This window comes from Myotis lucifugus, unplaced genomic scaffold, assembly GCF_000147115.1.
Source record: "Myotis lucifugus unplaced genomic scaffold, Myoluc2.0 scaffold_6, whole genome shotgun sequence".
In the NCBI taxonomy this organism is placed as follows: Eukaryota; Metazoa; Chordata; class Mammalia; order Chiroptera; family Vespertilionidae; genus Myotis; species Myotis lucifugus.
In genome coordinates this window covers 1,244,880-1,272,852 of record NW_005871054.1, presented here as the reverse complement: position 1 = coordinate 1,272,852, position 27,973 = coordinate 1,244,880, and the positions used below count along the sequence as shown (strand labels likewise).

Here is a 27,973-nt window from a genome sequence, read left to right as displayed (position 1 = left end):
CTTACTTTTTTCAATTTGGATGATTACTTTTCAGACAAAAATAAGATCAGTGTTTTAGACTAGAGCATGGACGGCCAAGTCAGCATATACACCTTCATATGACAACTTCATTGTTTTCTAGAGAGGCTGTGAGAGTGTCTTGTTCCTGGTCATGTGCAGTATATGAGCTTACCCGTTGGGGATGGGGAAGGATGGGAAATAGATAAAAGAGGTGAGGGGTTGTAGAGGCTGCTCAAGAAAGTACTGAGGCTAACAGGTTCTTTTAAGCCCTAACTTAAAACCTGTCATCACCTGGCTGGCAGTGACCTCTGGTGATAATAAAGTACATTCTCATTTATGTGAAAAATGTTCTCTAAAGAAGGCCTTTTCATTTAATTAGGAACACAAGTTGTTCCAGTTGACTTATGATTGTCATTGTTCTTGTTTACTTTAAAGGGGTGAAGGAGTTATATTGATCAACTTTTTTTTTTTAAGTGAGGCAGAGAATTGGCATACAGAATATCATACCAATATGGTGTTTAGCTTCAACAGATTTTTTTTGTTTTTATTCATAAAATAACTGAGAGCTTTTTGTATTCTTAGTCTACCAGTACAAAAACATTGAAATATGTATGTTTAAATGACAAAGCATTCTGAGAAAGTTACAGTGTACATGTGCAGAGTAAAAATACACAGGTTTTCTTTTTTTTTCCTTTTTTTTACATATAAATTAACCGCTTTATTAAATATCAATAAACTGTACATATAACTATACAAAATGCTTCCTTAGTACAAAATGTTGCTTGCAATATAAATACCAGTGTACCTTTTAAAAAAATGTAAACATCTTCCTCCTGGGCCCACCTGTTGGGTCCCTGAAAATAGTTCTGGGAGACACATTGGTTGGCTGAAGCATCCTATTTGGGCTCCTGACAAGTGACGGCAATTACTCACATTCCTTTTTGAGACGCTGCTGAATTCCCCGTGAAACAGGTGCCACCATGACAAACAGGAGGCTGAAATAGCTGCCCAGGCCTGGGGCATCCTGGGGTCTAGACATGTCCTTGTGTCAGAGACCGCCCCCGCAGGTCTCGTGGACACCCCGGGGGTGGATCGCTGCAGTTACACCTCCTGGAGAGGTGGCCTGAGGGTTTCTGGGGTGGGCAGGAGTGGGGTGGGAGCCTCTATCAGTCTATTGGCTTTTGTCCTGTAGCTCAAACCAGCTGTATCCAAACAGTTTTGGATACACAAGCCCACACATCAAGGCCAACTCCAGAACGCTCGCTGGGGAGCAGTGGCTGCCAGAAGGGGCCACCCTCCCATCAGCCGTCCACAGAGCCAACCGAGGCCCCCCCAAGCAGACACACTGGAAAATGGTCCTCAGTGCCCTGTGAAGCTACAACAGCCAAAAGGGGAGCTCAGAAGGGAATTCCACAGCGGTGAGAAGGATGCAGGAGTCCTTCCTTCCAGAGTTGGGGGAGGCCGCTGCAGGGGGAGGGTCTGGAGAGGCAGAAGCAGCCGAAGGGGTCAGCGGGGGCCCCCTGAGCAGCCTGACTCTTGGTGTTTGTGGAGCAGGAACATGCGGGAGAAGGTGCAGGAGCACGTCTTGTACTGGTACTTCTTGACATCTGAGTGGGTTTGGAGGTGGGCCCGCAGGTTGGAGCCGTCAGCAAAAGCACAGTTGCAGTGGGAGCAGGAGAAGGGCTTCTCCCGGTGTGGGTCTGGACATGGCCCTATAGCAGCCAGGGCCTGGAGAAGGCCTTCCCGCAGGTGCCACAGACACAGGGCGCGGTGTGGCTTCGGACGTGCATCTTGAGGGCACCCAGGCTGACGTATTCCTTTTTGCAGTATTTGCAGTTGAAGGCCTTGCAAGACTAGGGGTCCTTGGCCCCTGAGAGCCCAGACAGCTGCTTGGGCAATGGTCCCAAGCCCGGGAAGGCAGCATAACCGTCGGCCTCCAGGGAAGAGGCTGAGGTGGAAGAGAAGGAGGAAGGGGCTAGCGAGGGTGGGCTGGGAGGCTGGGAGCCTTTCCTACTGTCCTCGTCTAACAGGGAGGTCAGCTCAACAACCTTGGGGATCTCCCGGGGTAGAAGGGAGACCCAGCCAATTGGCTGGGCTTGTGGTGCCAGGAGAGAGTCCCAGATGAGCGTGGGCAGTGAGGCCGTGGGGTTGAGGACCTCAGGAGGTGGGATGGCCGCCAGCAGGTGGGCCTGGTCGTAGGGCTGCTGGAAGGTGAACTCTGGAGAAGAGTCTGCAGCTCGCTGTAGTTGGGCCTCCAGCAGGAGCAGGCAGACTTCCTGACAGGAAAGAGCGCGGCATGGTGGCCGAAGCAAGCCGGGGTCGCCGAGCTGTGCTGGTGTCGTCAGGACCCTCCCCTGCGAGGCCGAGCCGCTGCGCTGTCCAGGTTTTCTTTTTTTTGAAGATGAATCGTAGTATATTGTTCAGCTAATGTTTGCACATCTTTTTGAAAGACTCACTGGAGGCAATTTGGGCAAGGATCTGACATGATGTGACACAGGATGGTTTGCTCAGAGCATGGTGAAGACTTCCAGCTGCAGTCAGCTAATGCTAAAGCCATTAGAGACTTGTTTTTTGTGTGTGTGAAGATAAAGTGAGGTCCCAAATGTAAACATTTTCTACAAAAAGGAAATAGTGGCATTTAAGGAAATAGCCCTAGGAACATTGCTGGATACAAGAGTCTTATCCTTGACATAAAGTTTTAAAATTATAATATATAGATTTACTAATCTAAGCAAATAAACTAATATTAATTTAGCAAATATTGCCAAATCTAATTTCCTACCTTTTGATTCCACAGTGAATTGAACAGTCTTTAGTTTTCCCCAGGACTACCTTTCTTCACATGTGCCTTTATATATATAGGACCTTTATTTTAGGAAGAGGACATGCCAAAGGAGACTGACCACAAGTCTGTGATTCTTAATTCCATTCTGGTTAGTTATTTATTATTTCACTATATAAATAGTAAATACATGGCTTCTTTAATGTCAGTTTCATGACTGACTTCGAGAGACCTAGGTAATGTTGGACCAAGGTCTCTAACCACTGCCCTTGTGTCCACTGTAGGGGACAGTCCAGTGCCACAGAGTTGAGCTCTTGGGAAAATTTTAGTATGGGTATTTGTGGTAGTACCACTCTTTGAACATACTACCATTCCCTCCTCCACAACCCCCATCCTACAGAGTCTTTTTGGACCATGGCTCATGTGTTGTAATACAGGTTATTTTAGTATTATACTCTCCATGTGTATCTTTTATGTAGGTATCTTGTGTCTTATAATTGGATGAGAAAAACGTGTTTGTGAGGTTCTCCTGTCCCACATCTTCATCTGTGGCATAACTGTTAGGGAATTTCCCTTATCTTTATTTAAAATAGGATAGCCGTGAACTTGTAATGTTGACACTGAGAAAATTTTATATAAGATGGATGGCCCATGCCTACCTCTAATTCTAATCCTTTCTGCCCTGTAATTCCTTGGGGATATTTTACTAAATCCTTTTCCTTATTTTAGATCACATGTGGACAGCTGACTCTCTGTTTCTCCCCTTGTATAGAATGAAACTGGAATGTTTACACCAGGCATCTTAGCTGGGGAAATCTCTGCAGGGATTTTAGGTCCTTCATAGATTTCTTGAACTTATAAGTAAAACTTTGTATAAATGCACATATTTTTCAGAGCAGATTCCCTGACTTTCATCAGATTCTCAAAGGGGCTCATAACCTGTAAAGGTTAACTACTGTCTTAGAGTCTCATTGAAGAAACAGTTATAGGATGCCTTGCCTCTACAAGGCACTAGCTTAGTGCTGGGGCTACAAAAATCAGTCTTGGTCCCTCTTCAGCATTTTGGCTTCCAGTTTGTAGAGAAAATGGATTCAGAAACAGCTATCTATAGAACAGCATGATAAGTAGTCCATGGGGTGCTGTGGAAGCATCTAACTGGCATAGGGGTAGAAGTAAGACTTTCTGGTATTAAGGTAGACTCCTGGGGTTAACCTTAAGGCAAGACTTCTCTGAGGATGGGAGGAAAATAAAAGAGAAAAAAAAGCTTCGAGAATAGTAGGAGTCTAGAAATAATAGGCTTTCAGCATGTAGCTTGTTTTCTAGTTGTGGAGCATATGGTGGATGTGCCTGCTTCTCCAAGTGCAGCGCCAGATGCTGAGTCACTGGCCTGCCATTGCAGCTCCTGTTCACCGAGGCTGCACTGGAGAGATGTCAGAAACTACACTTTCCATTGAAGAGAGACACTAATGGTGGAAGACTGGAATAGAATTTAATGAGAAGCATGCTTCATTATATACCACAAACAGTTTGGTTAGATTTTCAATATTGTAAAACATCAATCCAAATAGTTTAAAAATACTTATTCTTGTTTTTTGTGTTTGTTGTTTTACATTGTGATAAACAAACCTTATAGGTTAATCAGCATTTTAGCTGTTAATAGCTTTTTAAAATTTCAGATTTATTGAGATATAATTTAAGTATAATAAAATTTATCCTTTTTAGTGTATAGTTTTATGAGTTCCAGCAAATGCATACAGTCATTTAACTACCATCACAATCAAGATGTAGACCTTTTCTTTCATCCCAATTCTTCCCTGTGCAGCTTTAAATTATGCTTCTTCTTAAATCCTTACAAGGCTCTAGTTCCCATTTCCGTTTTCCCTTAAACACACAAGCTAAGCAAATATATATCTTTCTGAAATACTGCTTTTCCTTCATTCAGACATCTCAAAAGGAAAAAGCTCAGCCTCCACCCTTAGTTTTATGTCACCTGGCCTTCCTCTTAACTTTTATCTCCTGCCCGCCCCCCCCACCCACACACATATACACACACACCTGCCCCTTAACCTTCCATAGACTTTTTTTTTTATAGCCTCTGGTGTTTCCCTCCCTCCCCCACTTCCATTTTTTCCAAAGCTGCCCCAATAATGTGAATGACATAATTAGGCTAACTTACTTTAGTCATTGGCTATGTAGTACCACAGAGTTTAAAGCTAGTTTACAGCATAAACAGGATGATGTTAGAAGCTTCAGTTTTATTTTTAAGGAATTTGGGAGTATCAGTTATTTTGAAGCCTCTTTTGTTCACAGTTAGATGAAAGGAGGGTTGGCTTGTAGGAGAAACTCAAGATGTGATTTCAGTAAAGAGCTAGTCCTAGTCACATAAGTAGGTTGGCTTTTGGACCCTCCCATCTCTTCTATTTGAACTCTTTTCCAATTCCCTGGGTCATTTACCTTTGTCCTTTCTAATCCATGCTGAACGGGAATGTTCTTTGAAGACTACTACCTTGGCTGATAAGGATATGGTCCAAATGCCTCACATGGTTGACTAATTTTATTAGTTAAAACTGCTGACTTCTATAAAATGGTGATGAATATTTGTAGTGTTTGAATTTTTTGTTGTTGCCATCTATATGTAACCTGTTTTGCCTTTTGCAGCTAAAAAATATCCCAAAGTCTTTGTACTTCTAGAATTTCTATAAAGAATTTTAGAGCACAGTAAGGTTTAAGGAGCAGTTAGCACCTTCTCTTCATAGTTATCTTTTACTTTGTAGGATCATTTACCATCTGTAACCACCCTGCTTTTAGTTTCCTGTTTTTGTCATTTGGGTTTTCTGCCAATTCTTTTATTGTCATCTCTTCTCTAGTTTACCAGGTTTAAAGTACACCATTGTAATGGGAGTATTATAATTTTATATCTCAGCATTTGGGAAGTTGCTACAATTTTTAATGGCAGGGCAGTAAGAATGGAACTTCAAGAGTAAGAAATAAAATGCTGTAATAATGGAATAAGTGAGAAGCAATTTATTACATGAGTTTTAAAATAAACTTAATTTTAGAATAGTTTTCTTTATAGAAAAGCTGCAGATACACCATTGTAAACCAGAAACATTATATAGGTGTCCAAGATGATTTTGTTACCTATATCCCATTTTTAAACTTCCTGCTGTGTCCAAAGAAGCACAAAATAATTAATGAAAATGCTGATAGAATTTTCCTTTTGAACTCAAAACAACGATGTTAAATATATTCACACTGTTGTGCAACCAATTTTCAGAACTTTTTCGAAAAATCTTGCAAAATCCAAACTCTATACCCTTTAAACAATTCCCATTTCCTCCTACCCCCATCCTGGCAGCCAACATTCTGCTTTCTTGTCTCAGTGAATTTGACTACTCTAGATACCTCATAAAAGTGGATAAAAGACTTTTCCTCTTAATCTAGGTTTTCTTTCTGTTGTTCTGAAAATTCCCTGAGTTCTGCTACCAATGACACTGCTGTAGTTTTACTTTCCTGGACAAATATAAGAAGGTACAAAAGCCCGGGAGGTTGTTATTTGGCAGTGTTCTTGCCGATGGAAGCATGAAGCCAGCATAGCGTAAGGGAGATCTGTTCTCTGAGACCATCCTGTGAGGTCATCGGCAGTATATAGAGCCATTTTAGAAGCATAGTTTGAAAAGGCAGAAATATTATTAAAACTTGCATTTTTCTCATCTCAGAATACTGTCTTAAACTAGGATTTACAGACCTTTTCTGTAAAGGTCCAGTTAGTAAATATTTTAGGCTTTGAGGCTATGCAGAAGGCAGCCATAGACAACATGTACACTAATGAGAGTGTGTGTTCCAGTGACACTATGAAAACAGGTGGCAGGCCTGATTGTTTCACAGACTATAATGTGTTGATATCTGTTTAAATTATTCTCAAGCTACATATGACTAGAGAGAGACTGGGTGAAACCAATACCTGATAGATCATTAAGCTGCTTTGTGACTTAGAGCAGAAAGAAAAATTCAGTACCATATTTTATCAAATTTATGCCGTTGATTATAAGTTGCACCTTTTATGTGCCACTAAGGAAGAAAAAAAGTGCAACCAATTAATTTTAGGATCCCATTGGTTGTGTGATACATCCTGGTTTCAGAAATGCTAAAATGTGGTGGGCAAGGGTGGGTAAGAGAGTGTGGCTGAATCAGTGATGTAGTGGTAACACCAGCAAACATTTGAAGTCTTACTGTGGGCCACCCACATTGTTTAGCACCCTATATGCATTATCTCATTTATCCTTATAAGAAATTCATGAAGTAAATGAAAAAGGCTTGGAGCAGTTAACAGTTTGCCGTAATGAGCAGTAGAGCCGAAGATTCAAACCCAGGCAGCCTAGCATTAAAGCCTGTGCTCAGCTGCTGTACTGTGCTGCCTCATTCATTTTTGGGGCAGTCTTTTCCATCTAAGGATACCATTCACACTGGAATTGATACAGTTTATTACAGTGATCTGAATCAGGCCATGGAGGAAACAGGAGCTACATCAATCCCCTTGGCATGTCTTTGCAATTTCAAACATTTCTCAGGGCAGCCAACTACTGGTTTGCATCCTGCTGGTTTATGTGTCTGCTGATCTCAAAGAATTACTAATGAACCTCTTCAGAAAATGTTTTTAAACTGATAAAGTTTCTAAGCCAGGCAACACTTGTGCTGGAAGAGAAGTCTTGGTGCTCAGTGCACAGGTGATATCTGTGATGCCAGCCAGCACTTCTGGTCCTCCTGCTGCAGAGGAGAGTGCGAGAGAGCCGCCTACCAGTGTAGTGCATCCCCTCAGCATCTGTGAGCCTTGCATTGAAGATGGTGCAGTCCTGCATGAGTGATGCAGACTTCACCAAGGATGCACTGATTTTGAAGACACAGGCAATGTGAGCCTTTGTGCTCTCACAGTCTTGGAGAGTTCTGGTGTTCCTAGCACCAGCCTGCATTCACTGACAGAGCTTGCCTTGGAGAGAGTTGAGGTTTTCAGTACTTGTGATCATGAAAAAGAAAAGTCAAAATGGAATGGCATGCATGTAATCATCTCAAATTAAATCACTGTGTCAACTTACTCAAACCAAATATTTGCCATAGAGAAATTCAGTTTGAAGAGAGTTAAAGTTTACTTTTTGCTTTATTTGCATATTAACTTTCACTGGAAAATGTCATCTCTTATAAAGATTATTTTTATGTTCTGTGAATGAAATTTCTATTGCGGTGAAGTAAATTGTATGCAGAATGTTTTTTGGGGGGTCAGTTTTCTGAAAGAGGGTCTATTAGCTTCTGATTTTTACAAGTGCCTGATAGCTCATAAAGCCCGAGAGTCCCTGGTCTGACCTGGGATGTGGAGGATGAAGAAATGGTCATTGGTGAAGTGAGGTTGCATGAGGGGGAAAAGGGCAGAGGACTACAAATGAGATGTGGCATCTTAGAGAGCTTACCTGTGTTCCTGGAGCACAGTGTGTTGGGTTTAGGAGAGAAAGGAGTGAAAGGCAAAAGGGCTAAATCATTAAGGACCTTGAAAGCTGTGTCTTCCATTTAGGATTAGATTCCGTTATATTTAATAGTGAAACACAAGCCCTAGCTGGTTTGGCTCAGTGGATAGAGCGTCAGCCTGCGGACTCAAGGGTCCCAGGTTCGATTCTGGTCAAGGGCATGTACCTTGGTTGCGGGCATATCCCCAGTAGGGAGTGTGCAGGAGGCAGCTGATCGATGTGTCTCTCTCATCGATGTTTCTAACTCTCTATCCCTCTCCTTTCCTCTCTGTAAAAAATCAATAAAATATATTTAAAAAATAGTGAAACTCAAAATAACAAAATAAATTCAGACAGAGACAACGCAGAGCTAGTATGACAGCTTGGTGGTCATCAGGAGCCTGGGCTTCTCTATCTTGCTACTCTTTTTTCCTTAGTGTATCTCCTCATGATCTCCCAGATGGCCACCTAAGTGAACTTTAGTCATCATGTCTCCATTCCAAACAGCAGGAAGAAGGAAGAAGGGTACGTCCCCTACAGTTTCACAGAAACTTCCTGGAATTCTTTCAACTCCCTTCCAGTTAATCATACTGATCAGAACTTTGGCACAAATAGCTACAGGAAGGCTGGGTAATGTAGTCTTTTATTTGGAATGGTGATGTGCCCAGCTGAAAATTGGGTTTCTAAACTGGAAGGGAAAAATGATGTTGGTATAGGCAGCTAATAACTGCTATGCCATGTCGATGTCTTTTTTTTGTGTGTGTGTGAATGGTGTAATAAGCAGAGAAACATGTTCAAGTTCTCTTTTTAAAAAGATTGCCCACCTGCAAGGTAGAGGGTAAAGAGACTGCTGCATTAACACAGGTAAGAGCTAAACAGGGTGCTGACTGATGGCAAGACTGACAGGAGTTGATCACTGATCCAGGTGTGAGTAGGCTCCTGGCTTAGCAGCTGAGTGTGTCTTGGTGCCCAAGAGACAGGAGTGATTGGAGCCATGGGATTGGAGCAGATTGCCAGGAACAAGGAGGTCTACTTAGGATGGGCTTGAAAAGGATCAGGCAGAAGAGGAGGAAAATAGAGTGTGGTGTTTAACAAGTCAAGGGGAAAGAGCATTTTAAAATTTAGGGAGTATTCAAATATGTTAAATGCAGCTGAGAGTGCAAGTAAGAGAAATATTAATGTTATGGATAGGATTTAGCAGTTCCAAGGATGTTGATGACCTTGTTAACAGCAATTTATTGAATGATGGAAAAAATTAGATTGTACTGAGTGAAGGGAGTGTAAAAGGGAGGTGAAGAAGTAGAGGTGAATGTAGTAACTTTTGTCAAGAAGTTTTGCCTCTAAGAATATGGAGGAAAAAAAGGATGTGGGTGTTGGAAGGAATGAGTGAGTATATGTCGCTGTTTTCCTTGATTTTTCTATGGCAAATATTTGAATATGTTCATGCAGATGGAAAGGAATGGAGAGGGAAAGACTGAAGATGAGACTGGATGATTAAAGAAATGAGGTTCTTGAGGTGGGCACTGGTGGAGAGATTGCCCTAGGGTGGGAGACAGCTCTTCTTGTAACCAGAAGGAAGGGAAGAAGCAGATATGGAGATGCAGGAAGGTCTTGAGGACCTGTGTATATGATGGCTTTTATTTGCTTTGTGAAATACGAGTTTAGCTCAGCTTAGTGGTTGAGAGGATGTTGATGAACTTGTTGGTGGACCATGTGACAATGTACATGATTTGTCAGCTTTCCCTTAATGGGAAAAAAAGATCCCTGGTCTAGGTATGACTTTACTGTCATTAAATTAATCTCTAGAAGCTTTCAAACAACCCAGATTTGGGTTGTTACCTTTAGGAATGTGAAATGAGACAATATGCCTAGCACAAAAATTGGCACTCAAGATACTGCAGAAAGGGTTGAGTGAATAAGCCCATGTTCTTGGGACACTTCCTGTACATATGGAGTGTTATTCTAAATGTTTTTCTGTTTACACAGATCATTTTTTCCAGCAAGCATTTTTGTTGAAAAAAAAAAAAACACAACCTTTCAGATTGCAATAAACATACCCTTGTGAATCGTAACAGGGCAGGTACTGTTAGCTTGTTTGGGCTGTTTGGCATCATCTACAGGAATAGCACAAATATGCTACCAAGAACTGGGTTATACTATTGCTAATGGGAACAGTGTGTCCATGACTGTGTGATGAATTCAGCTTTTCTTCTAACTGGAAACTAAGTTGTGAACAGACTTGGCAAGAAACAGATCATGGCAGACAGTTCTTAAAAGATCTTTTAAAAAATCAGCTTCTGCAGAAAAACTTGATTGACGTCCTAGAGGGCAGAACGTTGTTTAAATTTTGTTCTTAAATAGGTTGCCAACTACTTACTTTTGTTCATTCCCCAGAGGAAGTTGGGTATTTGACCAATTCTTTTATCCCAGTGAGAAGAGAACAAGAGTGGCCTAGCCTTGCACATTTTGCAGGGAGCCTCATGGGGTCTCCTCCCCATCTCACCTATAAAGGTGCCCTACTGTATATTTAGTTGTACTAGAACTCTTTGAACACTGAATTCTATTCATGTCTGGAAGAAAGAGAAACAGAGTGATTAGGATTGAAAGCACAAAGATCGAACTAGTAATTGACTAACGGATTCAGAGTAACGTTGAGCACATATCAGGCTGTGCATGGTACTCCCTGTTGTCTCCAAACACCATCCATCTTTGTCTGAATAGATGTCTTTGTGCATTCTCCTTAGGGAGCCAAGAGGCGAAAGTGAAGAGCAGGTCAAAAAATGTCTCTGTCACTAGGTGTGTCTAGTGTTAACTTCAGCTGTTGCCAAGCAACTTTCTAACACAGATACCCGTGGCTTATTGAACTAAACTGAGGTCTGAGGGATTGCTTTGTGAGGTTCCTGGTGAGGATGTGAACAGCATGATGAACAGAAAGAACTTCTGTTGGCATATAGGGTAATTTATGTGATGGAAAGTTGTGCTTACCACTAAATTTAACCCATAATAAACTTTAGACAAAAAGTGTCCTGGCTTGCTGTAAGCAAACTATTGGTGCCTTTCTTTGTGTGGGGTGTGTGTGTGTGTTAATAAGTCCCCAAACATGTGAAAGACCTCCAGTGAAGGCTTCTAACAGCAACACTAACCTGCCAGTCTGGACATCTCTTCCCTCATTGTACCTTGTTACCACACACCTTGTGACTCTTATTCCCTTTCCCTCCATAGTTCTCTCCTCAGAAATGGTGTTTAAGTGTAGGAGTTGGCATTCGGTCTTCCTGAGGCTTAGACTAAAGCTGAATACAGATTATTTGGTGAAATTCTGAAACTGAAGTTAACCATCGGTGCATCCTTAATAAAAACTATGCATTATATTACAACTAGAGGCCCAGTGGCCCAGTGAATGAGATTCATGCACTGGGGGGGGTGGGGGGGGTGTCCCTCAGCTCAGCCTGCGCCCTCTTGCAGTCCGGGACCCTTGGGGGATGTCCGCCTGCCAGCTTAGGCCCGATCCCTCTATGCTGGCAGTCAGACATCCCTCTCGCAGTCCAGGGCTCTCGCAGTCCCAGCTTGCTGCTCCTTAGCGCTGCCTTGGAGGTGGGAGAGGCTCCCGCCACTGCTGCTGGGCTCGCCAGCCGTGAGCCTGGCTTCTGGCTGAGCTGCACTTCCCCTGTGGGAGCGCACTGACCACCAGGGGGTAGCTCCTGTGTTGAGCGTCTGCCCCCTGGTGGTCAGTGCGCGTCATAGTGACCGGTCATTCCGCTGTTCGGTCGATTTGCATATTAGTCTTTTATATAGGACTAGAGGCCCGATGCATGAAATTCATGCAAGAGTAGGCCTTCCTTCCCCCGGCTGCCGCATTTGCTTCCCTCTGGCACCCAGGACCGGGCTTCCCTTGCAGCCCCAACTTCATCCAGAAGGTCATCCGGAAGGATGTCCAGTCTAATTAGCATATTAGGCTTTTATTATTATAGATAGGATGCACTACTATGCACTGTTGTATAATTGGAATGTTGACTCATGAGAATAAGGAAGAATCAGAAATGCTCATCTTTTTATATGTTTGGTTGACTGTTTTGTGATGGGATATCAGTGTTATTAAAGTGAAAAAGATTATATTGAACAAAAAAAGGTTCTGGCAGAGTTTTATTAAAATGAACGGAAACAAGCCCTGGCCAGGTATGGTTGGAGTATCAACCCAATGTGCCAAGGTTGTGGGTTTCATCCCAGGTCAGGGCACATACAAGAAGCAATCAATGAATGAATAAATAAGTGGAACAACACATTGATTTCTCTCTCTTTCTCTCTCTCTCTCTCTCAAAAATCAATAAATAAAATTTTAAAATAAATTGAAACATAATTCTGATACATTGGTTGATTTTTTTTTTTTTTTTAGTTAACCATTTAGAACCACAGATGCCACTAGCTACATGTTGATTTACATTAATTTTAAATAAATTTAAAACTTTAGTTCCAATAGATACATTTCAAGTGCTCAGTAGCCACAGGTAGCCACCACAAATTACAAGATGTTTCCATAATTGTAGAAAGTTCTGTTGGATAGCATTATGCCTAGAGAGTAATAGTGAAAAAAGTGCCATTCTGTTGATCTTTTGACTACATACTTAATTATGAAGAAATCTCTTTTTACATTGTTTACATTTTTGTAAAGTTTTCATCTTGAAGTAACAAGTTGCCCATCCTTCAGAGAAACTAGTAAATCAGAACCCAGGTGTTGAACAGTGTCTGAAACCCAAATCCTGCCATTCTGCATTGTTTTCACACGTATCTGAAGAGCAGCATTTTCTTAGACTTATACTTCTAGAACTGTGTTTATGCTTGTAGTATTCTTTTAACCCTTTTAATCTTTTAATGTAAATTAAGGGTGTGTTATGTTTATTAAATTCAAATAAAGGGAATTGGTTTTCTGATTACTAAGCTAAGACTTCAGAACTTGTATTCTATTTAATATCTGCAAATGGAATAAAAGAGTTTTTAAGGCTCAATTTGCCATAGTATGTCAACCTATATCTGTATTCCAGGCCTTCATACTAGTCCTTTATACACATAAGTAGATGTTATTAAACATGGACATTCTTCTGGAAAAACCTGCATTATTTGGGGACATCCTCAAATATATAAGCCATTTAAAAAAAAAGAATGCAAAATGAATCTTGAGGACATTAGGCTAAGTGAAATAAGTAAGTCACAAAAAGACAAATGCTGTGTGTTTCCACTTGTATGAGGTGTGTAGAGTAGTCAAACTCACAGAGGGAGAAAGTACAAGTGTGATTGCCAGGAGATGGGTGGAGGAGGGAGGGAATGTGCCTTGTTCTAAATGAATATAGTTCCAATTTTGCTAGATGAAAAAAAGAGTTCTGGACATTGCACAATAATGTGAACATACTTAATACTATTGAACTATATACTTAAAATGGTTAAGATGGCAACTTTTATGCTAAGTATATTTATAATTTTTAAAAAAGAATGTTGTAAATCTGGTTCTCCCAACTTTGAGAGTATGTTGACTATTCCTGGCCCTTTGCATAATCATACACACTTTAAATTGGCTTGTCAGTTTTCACACAAAGAAATTTTTTTTTTTTTATTTATTGATTTTCTACAGAGAGGAAGGGAGAGGGATAGAGAGTTAGAAACATCGATGAGAGAGAAACATCGATCAGCCGCCTCCTGCACGCCCCCCACTGGGGATGTGCCCGCAACCAAGGTACATGCCCTTGACCGGAATTGAACCTGGGACCCTTGAGTCCGCAGGCCGATGCTCTAGCCACTGAGCCAAACCGGTTCTGGCGACAGAAATTCTTGAGATTATGATTCGAATTGCATTGATCAGTTTGAGGAAAACTGACATCTTTATATTGGTAAGTCTTCTAATTTATAAACATGATAAATACATCTGATTTTGTCTTTTAAGTTTTCTCAAAAGTGTTTTATAGTGTTCCATATAGAACGCTTGCATATCTTTTGTTAGATGTATTCCTAAATATTTGCTATTTGCTATTTTTGATGGTATTATAAAAGACACATTTTTAATCAATTTTATTTTCTAATCTTTATGTATAGGAACAATCTTTTTAAAATCACCTTTAAAGTTTCTTAAGCATACATTCTTAAGCAAGTGTGAAATACATTCACGTTGTTGCACAACCAATCTCTAGAACTCTTTGATCTTGCAAAATTAAAACTCTATACCCGTTAAACAAAAACTTCCCATTTCTCCCTACTGGCAATCCTTGGTAATCACCCTTCTACTTTCTGTCTATATGAATCTGACTATAGGTGCCTCATATAAATAGAGTTGTACAAGCATTTGTCTTTTTATGACCACTTATTTCACTTAATAAGGTTTGTCCATGTGCCAGAATTTTCTTCTTTTTTAATGCTGAATAATATTCCATTTTATGTATATATCATATTTTGTTTTATCCATTGATCTGCTGAAGGACAAACTTAGGACTGAATGGAGGAGAATAGCAAGGAATATTTTGGTTTTGGTTTTTGTCTCCTTTGGAAGAAGGAACAATGTGTGATCATATATAAACTTCTCTGGGATTGAAGTAGATCTGTTGTGCGCCAGAAATATTTATAGGCTTGATGAGTTTTGTGTCTCCCATTTGTTATGTTGATACAGATTGGGAATTTTGAGTTTCTGAAGGTAGTCTGAGAGGACTGCATGTTCTCACCAGCCAGCCAAATATTTGTGGACTGTAACTTTCCCCCTTCTGGTACTCCGTTGTAAATGAACCACTGAACTACTTCTGTGTGCCAGGGATGTTGCCAGTACTTGCTTTTGAATCAGAAGGGCCTGTATGGGAAATACAGCTGAAACTTTCCACAAAGAAAGCAAAACTTTTTTTTTTTTTAAATCATATTTTTATTGATTTCAGAGAGGAAGGAAGAGGGAGAGAGAGATAGAAACATCAATGATAAGAGAGAATCATTGCACACCCCCTATTGGGGATTAAGCCCACAACCCAGGCCATGTGCCCTTGACCGGAATTGAACCCAGGACCCTTCGGTCCGCAGGCCGATGCTCCATCCACTGAGCCAAATTGGCCAGGGCAAGAAAGCAAAACTCTTGTAGGAAGCCTGGAAATAACCCTGGGATTGGTTTGGTTTAACCTTTCAGAAAGCTGAAGGAATTACTTCTGTAATTTTTTTTTAATTTTAGATTCAACCCTATGAAAAGATAAAGGCCAGGGGCTTACCTGATAACGTGTCTTCTGTGCTGAACAAGCTGGTGGTGGTAAAACTCAATGGTGGTTTGGGAACCAGCATGGGCTGCAAAGGTCCGAAAAGTCTGATTGGTGTGAGGAATGAGAATACCTTTTTGGATCTGACGGTTCAGCAAATTGAAGTGAGTAACATTTGGCCTTTCTCACAAGCCACTAAAATTGTTTTTAGTTCTTAAGTATTATAAGCATTACTTTATAAAATAACAGATGTGGATTTGAGCTAGTCAGGGAGCTTGCTATCTTTAGTCTCTATTTTCGTATATAAAAAGGTTTGGTGTTCCTTAGGGCACATCCCTAGGGTGATGTAAAAACCTTTGATCTTTAAATAGCATTTGTGATTGCTGAAATCTCTGGATCTACTATTTGGATTCCCTTTGATGTCCCCTCCTCCCTCCCCCCTTTCTAGTGGCAGCCTTCATCACAGCTGGGATGATAGAGCTTTATTAACCCCCTTTGGGGAGGCTTGGGAGAATTTCACATATCTGGTTAGATGACATGGGCTAAGAACTATTCTTGGTTTCTCTCTTACTATAAAGTCATTAATCACAGACCATAAGCTATTCAGGGGCAGTGGCCTTTTTTCATCTCTTTATCCCTATTTTCTAATATAGTGCTGGCAACCACAGTAATACTAGCAGTAGCAGTGGCTAACATTTATCCAGCATGTACTGTACACCAGGTATTATTCTGAGCTCTTTACATGAATTGACTCATTTGTTCCTCTCAACAACTCTGTAAGATAAGTACTGTCATCATCCCCATTTTATAGGTGAGGAAACCAAGGCACAAAGAAGTTGATTTACTTGCCCAGGGTTCCCAGCTAGTTAGTAGGTGTAGAATGGACAGTCTGAATTCTAAGACCTTGTTATCTTTCCACTCTGTGTTGCCTCTTAGCTCTTTTCCAGAGATTGAAAAGATTTTAGTTGGGGTATGATTCACAACTCCTGACATAATCCTGAGAACAGGGAGCCATGTCTTTGTACCATTTGTACTTTCACCCCCACAGTGCTCTGGACACACACTAAATGCTTAGTCAGTATTTGCTGAGGTCATAGGGCCCTCTGGCTGGGCACACAGCTCGAGTCAGACTGTGGTGGGGAGGAAGGTGTCCCTGCTCTACTGCTGACCTGCCACATCTCTGGGCCTCAGTTTACCATCTGCAAAATGTAGACAATAGTTTGTCTCAAAGAGTTGCAATTGAATGAGCAAGTAATGGTGAATTGCTTATCAAAATGGCTTATACTAAGAAGTTATTTTTTTTCAAAACTAATATATTCGGCTACAATGTTTTGTACCTTTTGTGATTAATAAGATTAATTTTATACATTTATGCAAAAGAAAAGTCTGGATAATCTGATTGTCATTTTCCTCCCTAGCATTTGAATAAAACCTACAATACAGATGTTCCTCTTGTTCTAATGAACTCTTTTAACACAGATGAAGATACAAAAAAAATACTACAGAAGTACAGTCACTGTCGTGTGAAAATCTACACTTTTAATCAAAGCAGGTACAAGGAGTAAAAAAATTAACTCTGGGGGGTGTTACTTCTGGAAAAGGACCTCTTTGTGTTGTTTAAACAGAGCAGCTCAAGATGTACATTTGCCAAAGACTCATGTTTGCAAGTGATGGATGCCTTAGAGCAGTGGTTCTCAACCTTGGCTGCACATTAGAATCACCTGGGAATCTTTTTAAAATCCTGATTTCTGGGCCCCATCCTCCGGAAATTCTGTTTCTTTGTTATGGGGTGGGGCCACAACATTAGTAACAAAGAAACAGAATTTCCGGAGGATGAGGCCCAGAAATCAGGATTTTAAAAAGATTCCCAGGTGATTCTAATGTGCAGCCAAGGTTGAGAACCACTGCCTTAGAGGCTGACCGTTTGTGATATCGCTACAATCACTGTGCGGGTCTGCAACTTCCAGTTCCTAAAAGACAATCTGCTTGAAATCCTGCTCGTGCCCAGAGCACTTGGGGTAGCTTAGGTCTCTGTTTTCTGGGGGCACATCGGCTCCAGTTGGGGCAGTGAGCATTTTTCTATATTCTACAATATCGATAACTTCTTTCCTATGGGAAGGAATTTCTTTAACATCCTAATACAGGCTTGGGAGAAATTTAATAAATTCTAGAGAAATTCACCTACTTTGGGGAAAGGAGAGTAAGTGAAAAAGGAATTCAGATGAATTGTGATAAAGCCCAGGCAACAGTGGCTTCCAATTAAGGACAGACACGGGTCTATGTGAATTTGTACAAAGGTATATTTCTCTGTACCTTTACTTTTCTGGTGTTTTTTAAATCTGTTTTCCCAAGGACTCAGAAAGAGCAGAGGTGTTCTGTCTCCATAGTCCAGTTGGTCTTTAGTCTGTTTCAGGGCTAGCTCCTCTTCCCCCAACTGCCAGCCCCTACACGCGTTCTCACTAGGAGCAGGGAGCAGACTTCCCTGAGCACTAACCTGCTATTGATTTTCTGTGAAAGAAAGACCACCACCTCTGAATATATCTGTTTATAAGAATGGACAGCTTTTCCCAAATAGGTTTTCAGGGAAAAGAACAATCCCATGACCAAATAAGTTTGAGAAAACTTACTTAATGTATCTCCCCTCTTGGAGAGTCATAAAACATATCAATATCTTAAAAATATGAGTTGCCCTTCCATCTGTATGACCATGGAAAATGTTTTGTTTTGCAGCAAATATTACTATCAAGGAAACTGATTTTTGGACAACAGATAATGAGATTTTCTTAAATGGATTCACATCTGATTAAATTACTAATGATAGTCTGAAAACGAGGGAAGTTTAATTTAAATGCATTGTTTCTCTTGAATGTCTGGAATGCTCCACAGAGTTGATATTGAAAAAGAACTTTTGTTTTTTAAGGTACCCTAGGATTAATAAAGAATCTTTACTGCCTGTAGCAAAGGATGTATCGTACTCAGGGGAAAATACAGAAGCTTGGTACCCTCCAGGTCATGGTGATATTTACGCCAGTTTCTACAACTCTGGTTTGCTCGATATCTTCATTGGAGAAGGCAAAGAGTATATTTTTGTGTCTAACATAGATAATCTGGGTGCCACAGTGGATCTTTATATTCTTAATCATCTAATGAACCCACCCAATGGAAAACCCTGTGAATTTGTCATGGAAGTCACAAATAAAACACGTGCAGATGTAAAGGTAATATTGGGAGGAAGCATTTTGGGGACTCACATCTTCACATTTCATAGGTTATGTAGTTCAAACTTTTTTCTTTATTGGAAAGTTTCTATGTGAAGCAGAACACATTTACCCACTTGATATTACTGTAAGAGAATGAAATAGTGTTCTGTAGAGCACCCTAAATTCTGATGGACATAACATTGTGTATATAAATCCAGATTTAATACTATTAAAATCATCTTTTGGGGGGAATAATCTATATGGACAATTTTAACTAAAAACATTTCCACATATATTTGTAACAAATCTGAAACATGTGAAAGCACTTTCAGTAGGTTTATTCAAACCTTTGATATTTTTCTAGTTTGATGCTTACATGTCTTTAAGTTTTTAAAAATTTTTAAATTTTTTAATTTATTGGGGTGACATTGGTTAATAAAATTATATAGGTTTGAGGTGTACAATTCTATAATACATCATCTATATATTGTACTGTGTGTTCACCACCCCAAGTCAGGTCTCCTTCCAGCACCATTTAAAATTTTGATTTTTTAAACTTTTCATGTTTAGTGGTGATGACACTTGGCCTTTGATGAAATGGTATACAAGGTTTTAGTAATTACCCCACAGCGAGTAAAAAAAGTGGGCAGTGTGTGAATACTAAAATGGTCAGTCCCTGGGCTGGGTTCTGTGCCTCTTATAAATATCCATCCCACATGAGTTAATACTCCCCTCTCCCCACACTGCTGTGGCCCCGTGACTGTAAAACATCTCTAGGCTGAGGCCAAGCAGGGGTCACTTCTCATCCACTTGTGCCTGTCTTCCCCATTCTCCCTTTATCCTAGAGCCAGTCAGAGCAGGGTTGTGGTAGGACTGGTTATTTGGTGATAGACGGTGATTTGGGAATAAGAGGAATGCTGTTCCTATAGCCAGCCTTCAGAAAGTGAGGAGAACTCTGATGTGACGTACTCCCAGGGTCTTTATCACAGACAAGAGGGCGGATATACTGTATAAAATGACAGACAGCCTACATTATTTTCTTTGGTTCTGTCTTCATAAGTATATTGCTTTGTATCACAGATAGAATCACTGCTAATGCTTTTTATTTGTGGGGGATTTTATTATCAGTATCTTTTTTATAACATTCATAGGCTATAAACAGTGTGGTATGGATGTAGTTGGGAGGGATGTGGGACACTCACTCACTCTTCTCTGCCTTTTCTAGGGTGGGACACTCACTCAGTATGAAGGCAAATTGAGACTGGTGGAAATCGCTCAAGTGCCAAAAGCACATGTTGATGAGTTCAAGTCTGTATCAAAATTCAAAATATTTAACACAAACAACCTCTGGATCTCTCTTGCAGCAGTTAAAAGACTGCAGGAGAAGAATGCTATTGACATGGAAATCATTGTTAATCCAAAGGTAAGCCAAGTGCCAGCTCACTGGTTCCTGAGATCATGTTAGGCTACACACAGACCCCCCCACACACACACCCTCTGGCCTGTCCAGTGCATTGGTCAATCCTCTTTGCCTAGCCAATCTCTCCAGTTCCTGGCCCTGCCTTCCAGAGTCTACACCCAGCTCTGTAGTGTGCTGAGCCATGGTGCCCTTACTTGTCCCTGGGCTATGGTAGTGGCAAGAACATGGGGTCCAAAAGCAGAGGGCCTACCTCAGCTTTCTTGTGGCTCTGATACTTATTAGCCTTTTGGCCACATAACTTTTCTAAACCTTCAGTTCTTTATCATGAAATGGAAATATTACTAAATAGATCTATGACGCTGAGAAGAGATATGTATATACATATACATATGTATATGTGTACTTATACACATATGTATAAGTACCTGACTTATGGTAGGTACTTGATAAATATCACTTCTCAAAAATCTGTTTCCTTCAATGGATCTCTGAAACGGCTCCCCAAATATTAACTAACATGGAACTAAGTTGTTAAAACTTGTGTTTCTCTCCCTTCCCTCTCCCTTTCTTACAGACTTTGGATGGAGGCCTGAATGTCATTCAATTAGAAACTGCAGTAGGGGCTGCCATTAAAAGTTTTGAGAACTCTCTAGGTATCAATGTTCCTAGAAGCCGTTTTCTACCTGTGAAAACCACATCAGATCTCTTGCTTGTGATGTCAAACCTCTATAGCCTTAATGCAGGATCTTTGACAATGAGTGAAAAGCGGGAATTTCCTACAGTGCCCTTGGTTAAACTCGGCAGTTCTTTTACAAAGGTATGTAATTATAAAGATATGATATACATGTGAATTGGAATCTAATCACAGTCTCTGCTGCTGATCTATCATATTTCTACATCTTTTGTGCCATTTAAAGGGAACCGACCTTAGAAAATAAAGCTGTACATCACTTTTGAACTTGATTTCTGTAGAGGAGAAAAGAATGTTTACATTTTGGAACATTTTATCTTATGTCTCTTCTAAGACTATTACTGCTTTCATCAGGAGGAGAATGCTAATTCTGGCTTAACAAATACAGCTCCTACATGTACTGGGCAGTGTTCAAGGTCCTAAGTATTTAACGGTAAATAAATACAAGGGGCTGGTAGCCGTGGAGCTGGCTCAAGGCAGGGGAGTGTCCAGGCACGTTGATGGTGCAGCTGTTTAGCAAACATTTCAGAGCGCCAGTCACAGGCCCATACCCAGCACTGAGGACCGTGGGAACAGCAACCACTTGCTGAGATGATGTGCATTGTTCCTGAGACTACTTTCATCACAATCACCTAAGGCATTTGTTAAAAAGGCATAGTGTAGCAGAGTAGGAGGATGCTACACGGACATGCTCCCAGGAACAAGCTGGAATTACAACTGAAATATGGAAAGGCTTCCTGAATAATCAAGAGAAAATTCACAGGAGAGAACCCTGATACCCAAGGACTGAAGGTGGAGACCACATAGAGACTAGTAGGAGGGGTGGAGGCGCGAAAGGGCTGGCCAGGCACCCACAGATGGCAACTGAAGTCCCGGAGAGATATCTCAGCTGTGGGGAGGGGGGGTGCCACCGAGAACTCGGGGTTCTAATTCCGAAGCTGGGCTCCCCTGCAGAGGGCACTAAACTGAGGAGGGTACCCACATAACATCTAGCTGTGAAAAGCAGTGGGGTGCTATCTGCCAGGGAGTGGCAGCTGAAAATTTGGGCACTCTCTTAAAGGGCCAATGCACAAAAATTCCCTGTGGAGCCATCCACCTTGTGCTCTGGCAGAGGGAGGGTGAAGTGGACTAGAGCTGTAAGAGCAGAACCCAGGACTGGGGACTCAGGGGATAGAGCTCAGAAGGCAGACACCCCAAGTTTCCTGGTTGAGACATTCCCTCACACAGTGGAGGACATCTTTCCCACATAGACAGCTGCCTTGCCTGGGGGGAAGACAGTTGACACACCCTATTGGAAAACATCTTGCTCTGAGGCCCCTTAAGAGATTAAAACAGTGGTTCTCAACCTTCCTAATGCCGCGACCCTTTAATACAGTTCCTTATGTTGTGGTGACCCCCAATTTCATTGTTACAAATTGAACATAATTATAGCATAGTGATTAATCACAAAAACAATATGTAATTATATATGTGTTTTCTGATGGTCTTAGGTGACCCCTGTGAAAGGGTCGTTCGACCCCCAAAGGGGTCGCCACCCACAGGTTGAGAACCGCTGGTCTATAGACAGAGGCAGTCTCTGGAGGCTTTGAGTCTTTGCCTAATCCAATTAGAAACAGCCTTTAACACTGTCCTACATTAGAGGTGTAGAGGATCTACTTAATACATAGTCACAAACCCAAACAGACAACCAAAATGAGGAAACAAACAACCCTCAAATGAAAGAACTAGTGAATTCTCCAAAAGAAGAGGTAAATGAAGCAGAGATAAGAAATTTATATGAAAGAGTTTCATATAACATCATTCAAAGTAATGATGTTAAAAATGCTCAACAGTATGAAAAAAGATATAGTAACTATGAAAAAAGAACAGTCTGAGATAAAGAATGACATAACACAAAGACCACATTGGAAGGAATACACAGTAGATTAGGGGAAGCTGAGGATCAAATCAGTGAATTAGAAGATAGTTGAAAATATTGAAAACAATCAATTAGAGAACCAAAAAGAAAAGAAAAAACAATTAAAAAACAGGAGGACAGCTTAAGAGAGCTGTGGGACAATGTGAAACGTAACAATATTAGAATAGTAGGTGTACCAGAAGAGGCAGAAAGGGAGAAAGCAATGGAGATGGTGTTTGAAGAAATAATGGTAGAAAACTTCCCTAACCTGGTAAAGGAAAAAGTCACACAAGTTCAGGAGGCACAGAGAACCCCAAACAAGAACCCAAACAGACCCATGCCCAGACACATCATAATTAAAATGCCCAAAATTAAAGACAAAGAATCTTAAAGGCAGTAAGAGAAAAGAAAACTGTTAACTACAAAGGAATTCCCATAAGGCTGACACACCTGATTTCTCATCAGAAACTCTACAGGCCAGAAGGGAATGGCATGAAGTACTCAAATAATGGAAAGCAAGGATCTGAGACCAAGATTACTATATCCAGCAAGGCTATCATTCAAAATACACGGTCAAATAAAGAGCTTCCCTGACAAAAATAGGCTAAAGGAGTTCATCACCACCAAGCCAGCATTACAAGGAATGCTAAAGGGATTGCTATAAGGGATTGCTGAGAAGAAACAGAGAAACCTAGCCATACAGAATAAAATGGCTATAAATAAGTACCTCTCAATAATAACTCTGAATGTAAATGGATTAAATGCTCCAATCAAAAGATGGGGGTAGCTGAATGGATACAAAAACATGATCCAACTATATGCTGTCTATAAGAGACCCACCTCAAAACAAAAGACACATACAGGATGAAAGTGAAGGGATGGAAAAAAATTTTCCATGCAAATGGAAAAGAAAAAAAGCTGGAGTAGCAATACTCATATCTGACAAAATAGACTTTAAGAGCATTATGCTAAATGAAATAAGCCAGTTGGAGAAAGGTAAATATCATATGATCTCACTCATTTGTGGAATATAATGAACAACATAAACTGATGAACAAAAATAGAGCCAGAGGGGAAAAAAATTCTAAAATAAAAGAAATAATTCTGTTATATGCAGATTTTTAATATTTCCTACAACTTTTGTGATATCATACTATGTTAGTACAGTTTTGGTAATATTATTCTTAAAGCCCTTTTCTTGAAATATTAATGTTTATTGCATGTAATATAAGATCATTTTTCTTGAATAATTGGTGTTTATTGCATTTAACATATTTAAAATCATTTTCTTGAGATATTAATGTTTATTGCATGTAACATCATTATAGTTAAGATCGTTTCTCTTGAAATATTAAGGTTTATTGCATGTAACATTATTATATTTAAAATCGTTTTTCTTGAAATAAAAAACTGGGGGAAAAGGCATAGTGTGGCCCGGCCTGTGTTGCTCAGTGGTTGAGCATTGACCTCTGAACCAGGTCATGGTTCGATTCCAGGTCAGAGCACATGCCGGGGTTGTGGGCTTGATCCCCAGTGTGGGGTGTGCAGGAGGCAGCTGATCAATGATTCCCTCTCATCATTGATGCTTCTCCCTCTCCCTTCCTCTCTGAAATCAATAAAAATATATTTCAAATAATAAAGACTAAAATCCTTGCTTTCATGGATGGTCTAGTGCAGGGGTGAGGATTTTTTTTGCCAAGGGCTATTTGGGTATTTATAACTTCATTCGATTAATATAGTTCACTTAATGTAAATTTCTTTGGCTATGAAAAAAGCTTCTAGATTTATTGAATTTAGAGTCCGGCTTGTGGTTGCTTTGGCAGGGCCAGACCAAATGATTTCGCGGGCCTTATACAGCCCATGGGTCAGACATGCCCGCCTCTGGTCTAGTAAGATAAGGATGATGATAAGCAAATAAACTGAATGTACATTATGCCAAAGTGGTAGAAAAATAAATAGGAATGTGTGCATGGGTAGTGTTGGTGTCATTTTACATGAGTCGTTAGAGACAGCCTTACGAGAAATTGAGTGTCATGCAGGTGTCTGGATTGAATAGTATTCCAGGCAGGAGGAACAGTAAGTACAGTTAACCCTACCCTATCATGATAAGTGGAATCCAAAAAAAAAATCATGTAAAATGTTGAGAGGTTAATGCAGTGGCAGGGTGAGCCGTGTGGCTGGACTGTGGAGTCCTGCTGTGCCATCCAAGTCTATGCTAGTGTTGGTTGTGGTTTAGTGCCACCTGGTGTGGATGTGTGTACTGCCTCCTATATTGACGGGGGAGGATTCTAGGTCCTGAGGCTGGGCTGGAATTTCCAGGATAGCGTCTGGCATCTTAGAAGTCTCCCAATTATTAGGTACCTCTTTTATCAGCCTGGTTGGGCTGGGAAAATCCTAGTGATACAAGGACCCACCATCTTCTCACATCCTGAGATGGGATTGCCATCCGTATTTCACCTAGCCTCATGCACCCTTCAGTTCCCTCCCATTCTCCCTAGCCTCTTCCATATCCTGCAGGAGATGAAGAACGTTTGCTGCCTCGATTTACGAACAGGGGCTGAGTGGGCAATAGCTAGTTGCTCTGAGGAAGAACATGTTTTAGGAACATTTGAGAGTATAATACGGCTGGAGCAGAGTAAGCAAGTAAGGGACTGGGGGTGGGTGGATTATGTAGAACTTTGTAATTAAGTATTGGGAGTGTGGCTTTCTTTTTTCTCTTGTGGATGAGAAGCCATTGGTGAGTTGTGAGCTGAGGAGTGAATCAGGGAACAATGACAGAATCAGGGAGACTGGGGAATAGGTTGTTGCAGGAATCCTGGAAAAAGGAAACAGTGGCTTGGACTAAGGTGGTAGCAGTGGAAATAATGAAAAATGTTGACATTTTGAGATTTTGAAAGTTGTACCTCTAGGATTTGCTATTGGAATAGATGAGAGGGTACAACAGAAGAGGAAGGATGACTCCAAGGTTTTTAGCCTGTGCAACTGGAAACATGGAATTATCGTTTACTGAATAGGGAAAGCATGGGTAGGGTAGGTTTAGGCAGAGCAGGATGAGCAGTAAGTTTTGGAAACACCATACTTACTGGACCTTCAAATAGAGAAACTGAATGTTTAAGTCTAGAGCTCAGAAGAGAGATCTAGAAGAGACAGATAAATTTGAGAGTTGTCAGCTTAGGTACTTAAAGCCGTAAGATAAGGATCACCTAGAGAGTGAGTTGAGGGGGTGGGGGAGTCCAAGAACTGAGCTCTGAGGTACTCCAAGGCTTAGAGGATGGGGATGGAAGAAGCAGCAAAGGTGACTGAAGAGAGACAGGTTAGGAACTGGGTAGAAAACAATGAATATATACGTCCTGAAAGCCCAATGAAGAAAAGAGGGAGTGTTCATCTTGGTCAAGTGCTACTTCTGAATCAAGTAAGATGAATGAGAATTTACCATTAGATTGATCAGTATAGAGGTTTTGGAGGCTGACTGGAATGGGTTTAAAAGAGACTAGAAGAGAAATTGGAGATATGAATCCAAGAATTTTGCCTTGAAGAGAAACAAAAATGGTGCCATAGAAAGGGATATGAGAGGTTTTTTGTTTTGATTTTGTAAAGATGGGAGACTTTATAACGTGTCTATACATTGATGTGAATTGATGCAATCAAGAGGGAAAAAACACTGAAGAAGGCGAAAGGAGAATTGCTGGACAGTATTCTTGAACAGGCCTTAAGAAGGGTTGGTCTTAAGTTGGAGTAGGAATAGTCCAACCTCAGTATTAGAAGGGACAGAGTAATGGGTGGGGGTGGGGGGCAAAAAAGGGGTGATGGTGGCGGTGGTAGCAGTGGTGGTATAAGTGTAAATTTTCTGATTGCTTCTGTTTTTCTCAGCAAAATAGGAAATAAGGCCCTATAGGACAATTTCTAGTGCCTATAAATATAAGGAAATAGGAAGCAAAGACAGTGATAATTTATAATGATAATTCGTGCAGTTGCTCTTCCATTTCTTCTGAATCCTACCCATCCCTAAAGCCCAGCTCCAGTCTAGTTTGCTTCAGACCATGATCTCTCTCTCTTTTTCCAACTTCAGATTATCTGAACTACTCATCTGGCTCTTGGCATGTTAGTTGGTTATCTTTTTATTTTTCTAACTAGAGGCCCACTGCACAAATTTTTGCACGGGTGGGGTCCCTCAGGGTGGCCTGTGGAGATCGGGCCTCAGCTTGCACCCCCCAGCCTCACAGTCCCAGCTTGCGCTCCCAGCCCCGCCTAGCACCCGGCCTTGGCCTGGCGCTGCCTCCTCACCTGCTCCACCATCCTGCCTGCAGGGCAGACAGTCAGGGCCCTACCCGGCACCCTCAGCACCTGGAAGCCAGGTGGCGGCTCCAACCCCCGCCGCCACTGCTGGTCACCGTCTGCGGGGCAGTCGGGTCCCTGCTCACACCCGCCTTGGCCTGGTGCTGCCCGCTCACCTGCTCCACCATCCTGCCGCTGTCCTGCTCTCAGTCCTGCTCTGATAGGGGCCAGCAGCGCCTCCACTGCCAGCACCGCCCCCTGGTGGTCAGTGCACGTGATAGCGAGCAGTCGAACGACCGCCCAAGGGGACAATTTGCATATTATTAGGCTTTTATTATATAGGATGTCTGATCTGCTGAGCTGTATTGTAAACTGTTTGATGGTAGGGACAATGTTCTATCCCCTGGTCTCTCCTGCACAGGATCTAGCATATAGCGAGTGCTTAACAAATAGGTTCTTCCAATAGAGGGCCTAAACTTGGCCATAAACATAATGTTTCGTTAAACTATTTTGTTATTTTAACCCTTAACCTATTTTTGAAACAATTTATATATTTCTATTTTTCTTTCAGGTTCAGGATTACCTAAGGAGATTCGAAAGTATACCAGATATGCTTGAATTGGATCACCTCACAGTTTCAGGAGATGTAACATTTGGCAAGCACGTTTCATTAAAGGTGTGTTGTTATGAAATTTATAGATCTTACAGCTTTACAAACAGGTTTCATTTACTAGTCCTAGATTTACCTTTATTTTAAGGAATACTTCCTAGTCTGTACCAGATACTTATAAGATAGAAATACATTTTAAAAATGAAATAGCTTACTACAGTATTTAGTGTTAACAGTGTCTTCCATTGATATACAGCATAATTAAAATACAATCATAATAGTTGTATATAGGAATTTTGTTGAATACAGCATTCAAATGGAAAGCAAACACTAATAAATAATTGGGCTGGCACTATTTTATTGAAATAGGACAATCTTTAAAATAGAATCATTAT

At 40.9% G+C, this 27,973-nt stretch overlaps 1 protein-coding gene and 1 pseudogene across 2 annotated transcripts in view; one reads left to right on the top strand and one right to left on the bottom strand.

Moving 5' to 3' along the window:
- Positions 1 to 27,973, top strand: part of UGP2 (UDP-glucose pyrophosphorylase 2) — a 49,018-nt gene that overhangs the window by 19,794 nt on the left and 1,251 nt on the right. For both annotated transcript variants that reach the window (XM_006083287.3, XM_006083285.3), the window contains exons 4-9: positions 15,464 to 15,649; positions 16,904 to 17,037; positions 18,406 to 18,703; positions 19,911 to 20,108; positions 20,680 to 20,922; positions 27,540 to 27,644. In XM_006083287.3, coding sequence (XP_006083349.1) covers positions 15,464 to 15,649; positions 16,904 to 17,037; positions 18,406 to 18,703; positions 19,911 to 20,108; positions 20,680 to 20,922; positions 27,540 to 27,644 — 1,164 coding nt within the window. The remainder of the gene's footprint in view (positions 1 to 15,463; positions 15,650 to 16,903; positions 17,038 to 18,405; positions 18,704 to 19,910; positions 20,109 to 20,679; positions 20,923 to 27,539; positions 27,645 to 27,973) is intronic.
- Positions 699 to 10,388, bottom strand: LOC106695027 (annotated as a pseudogene).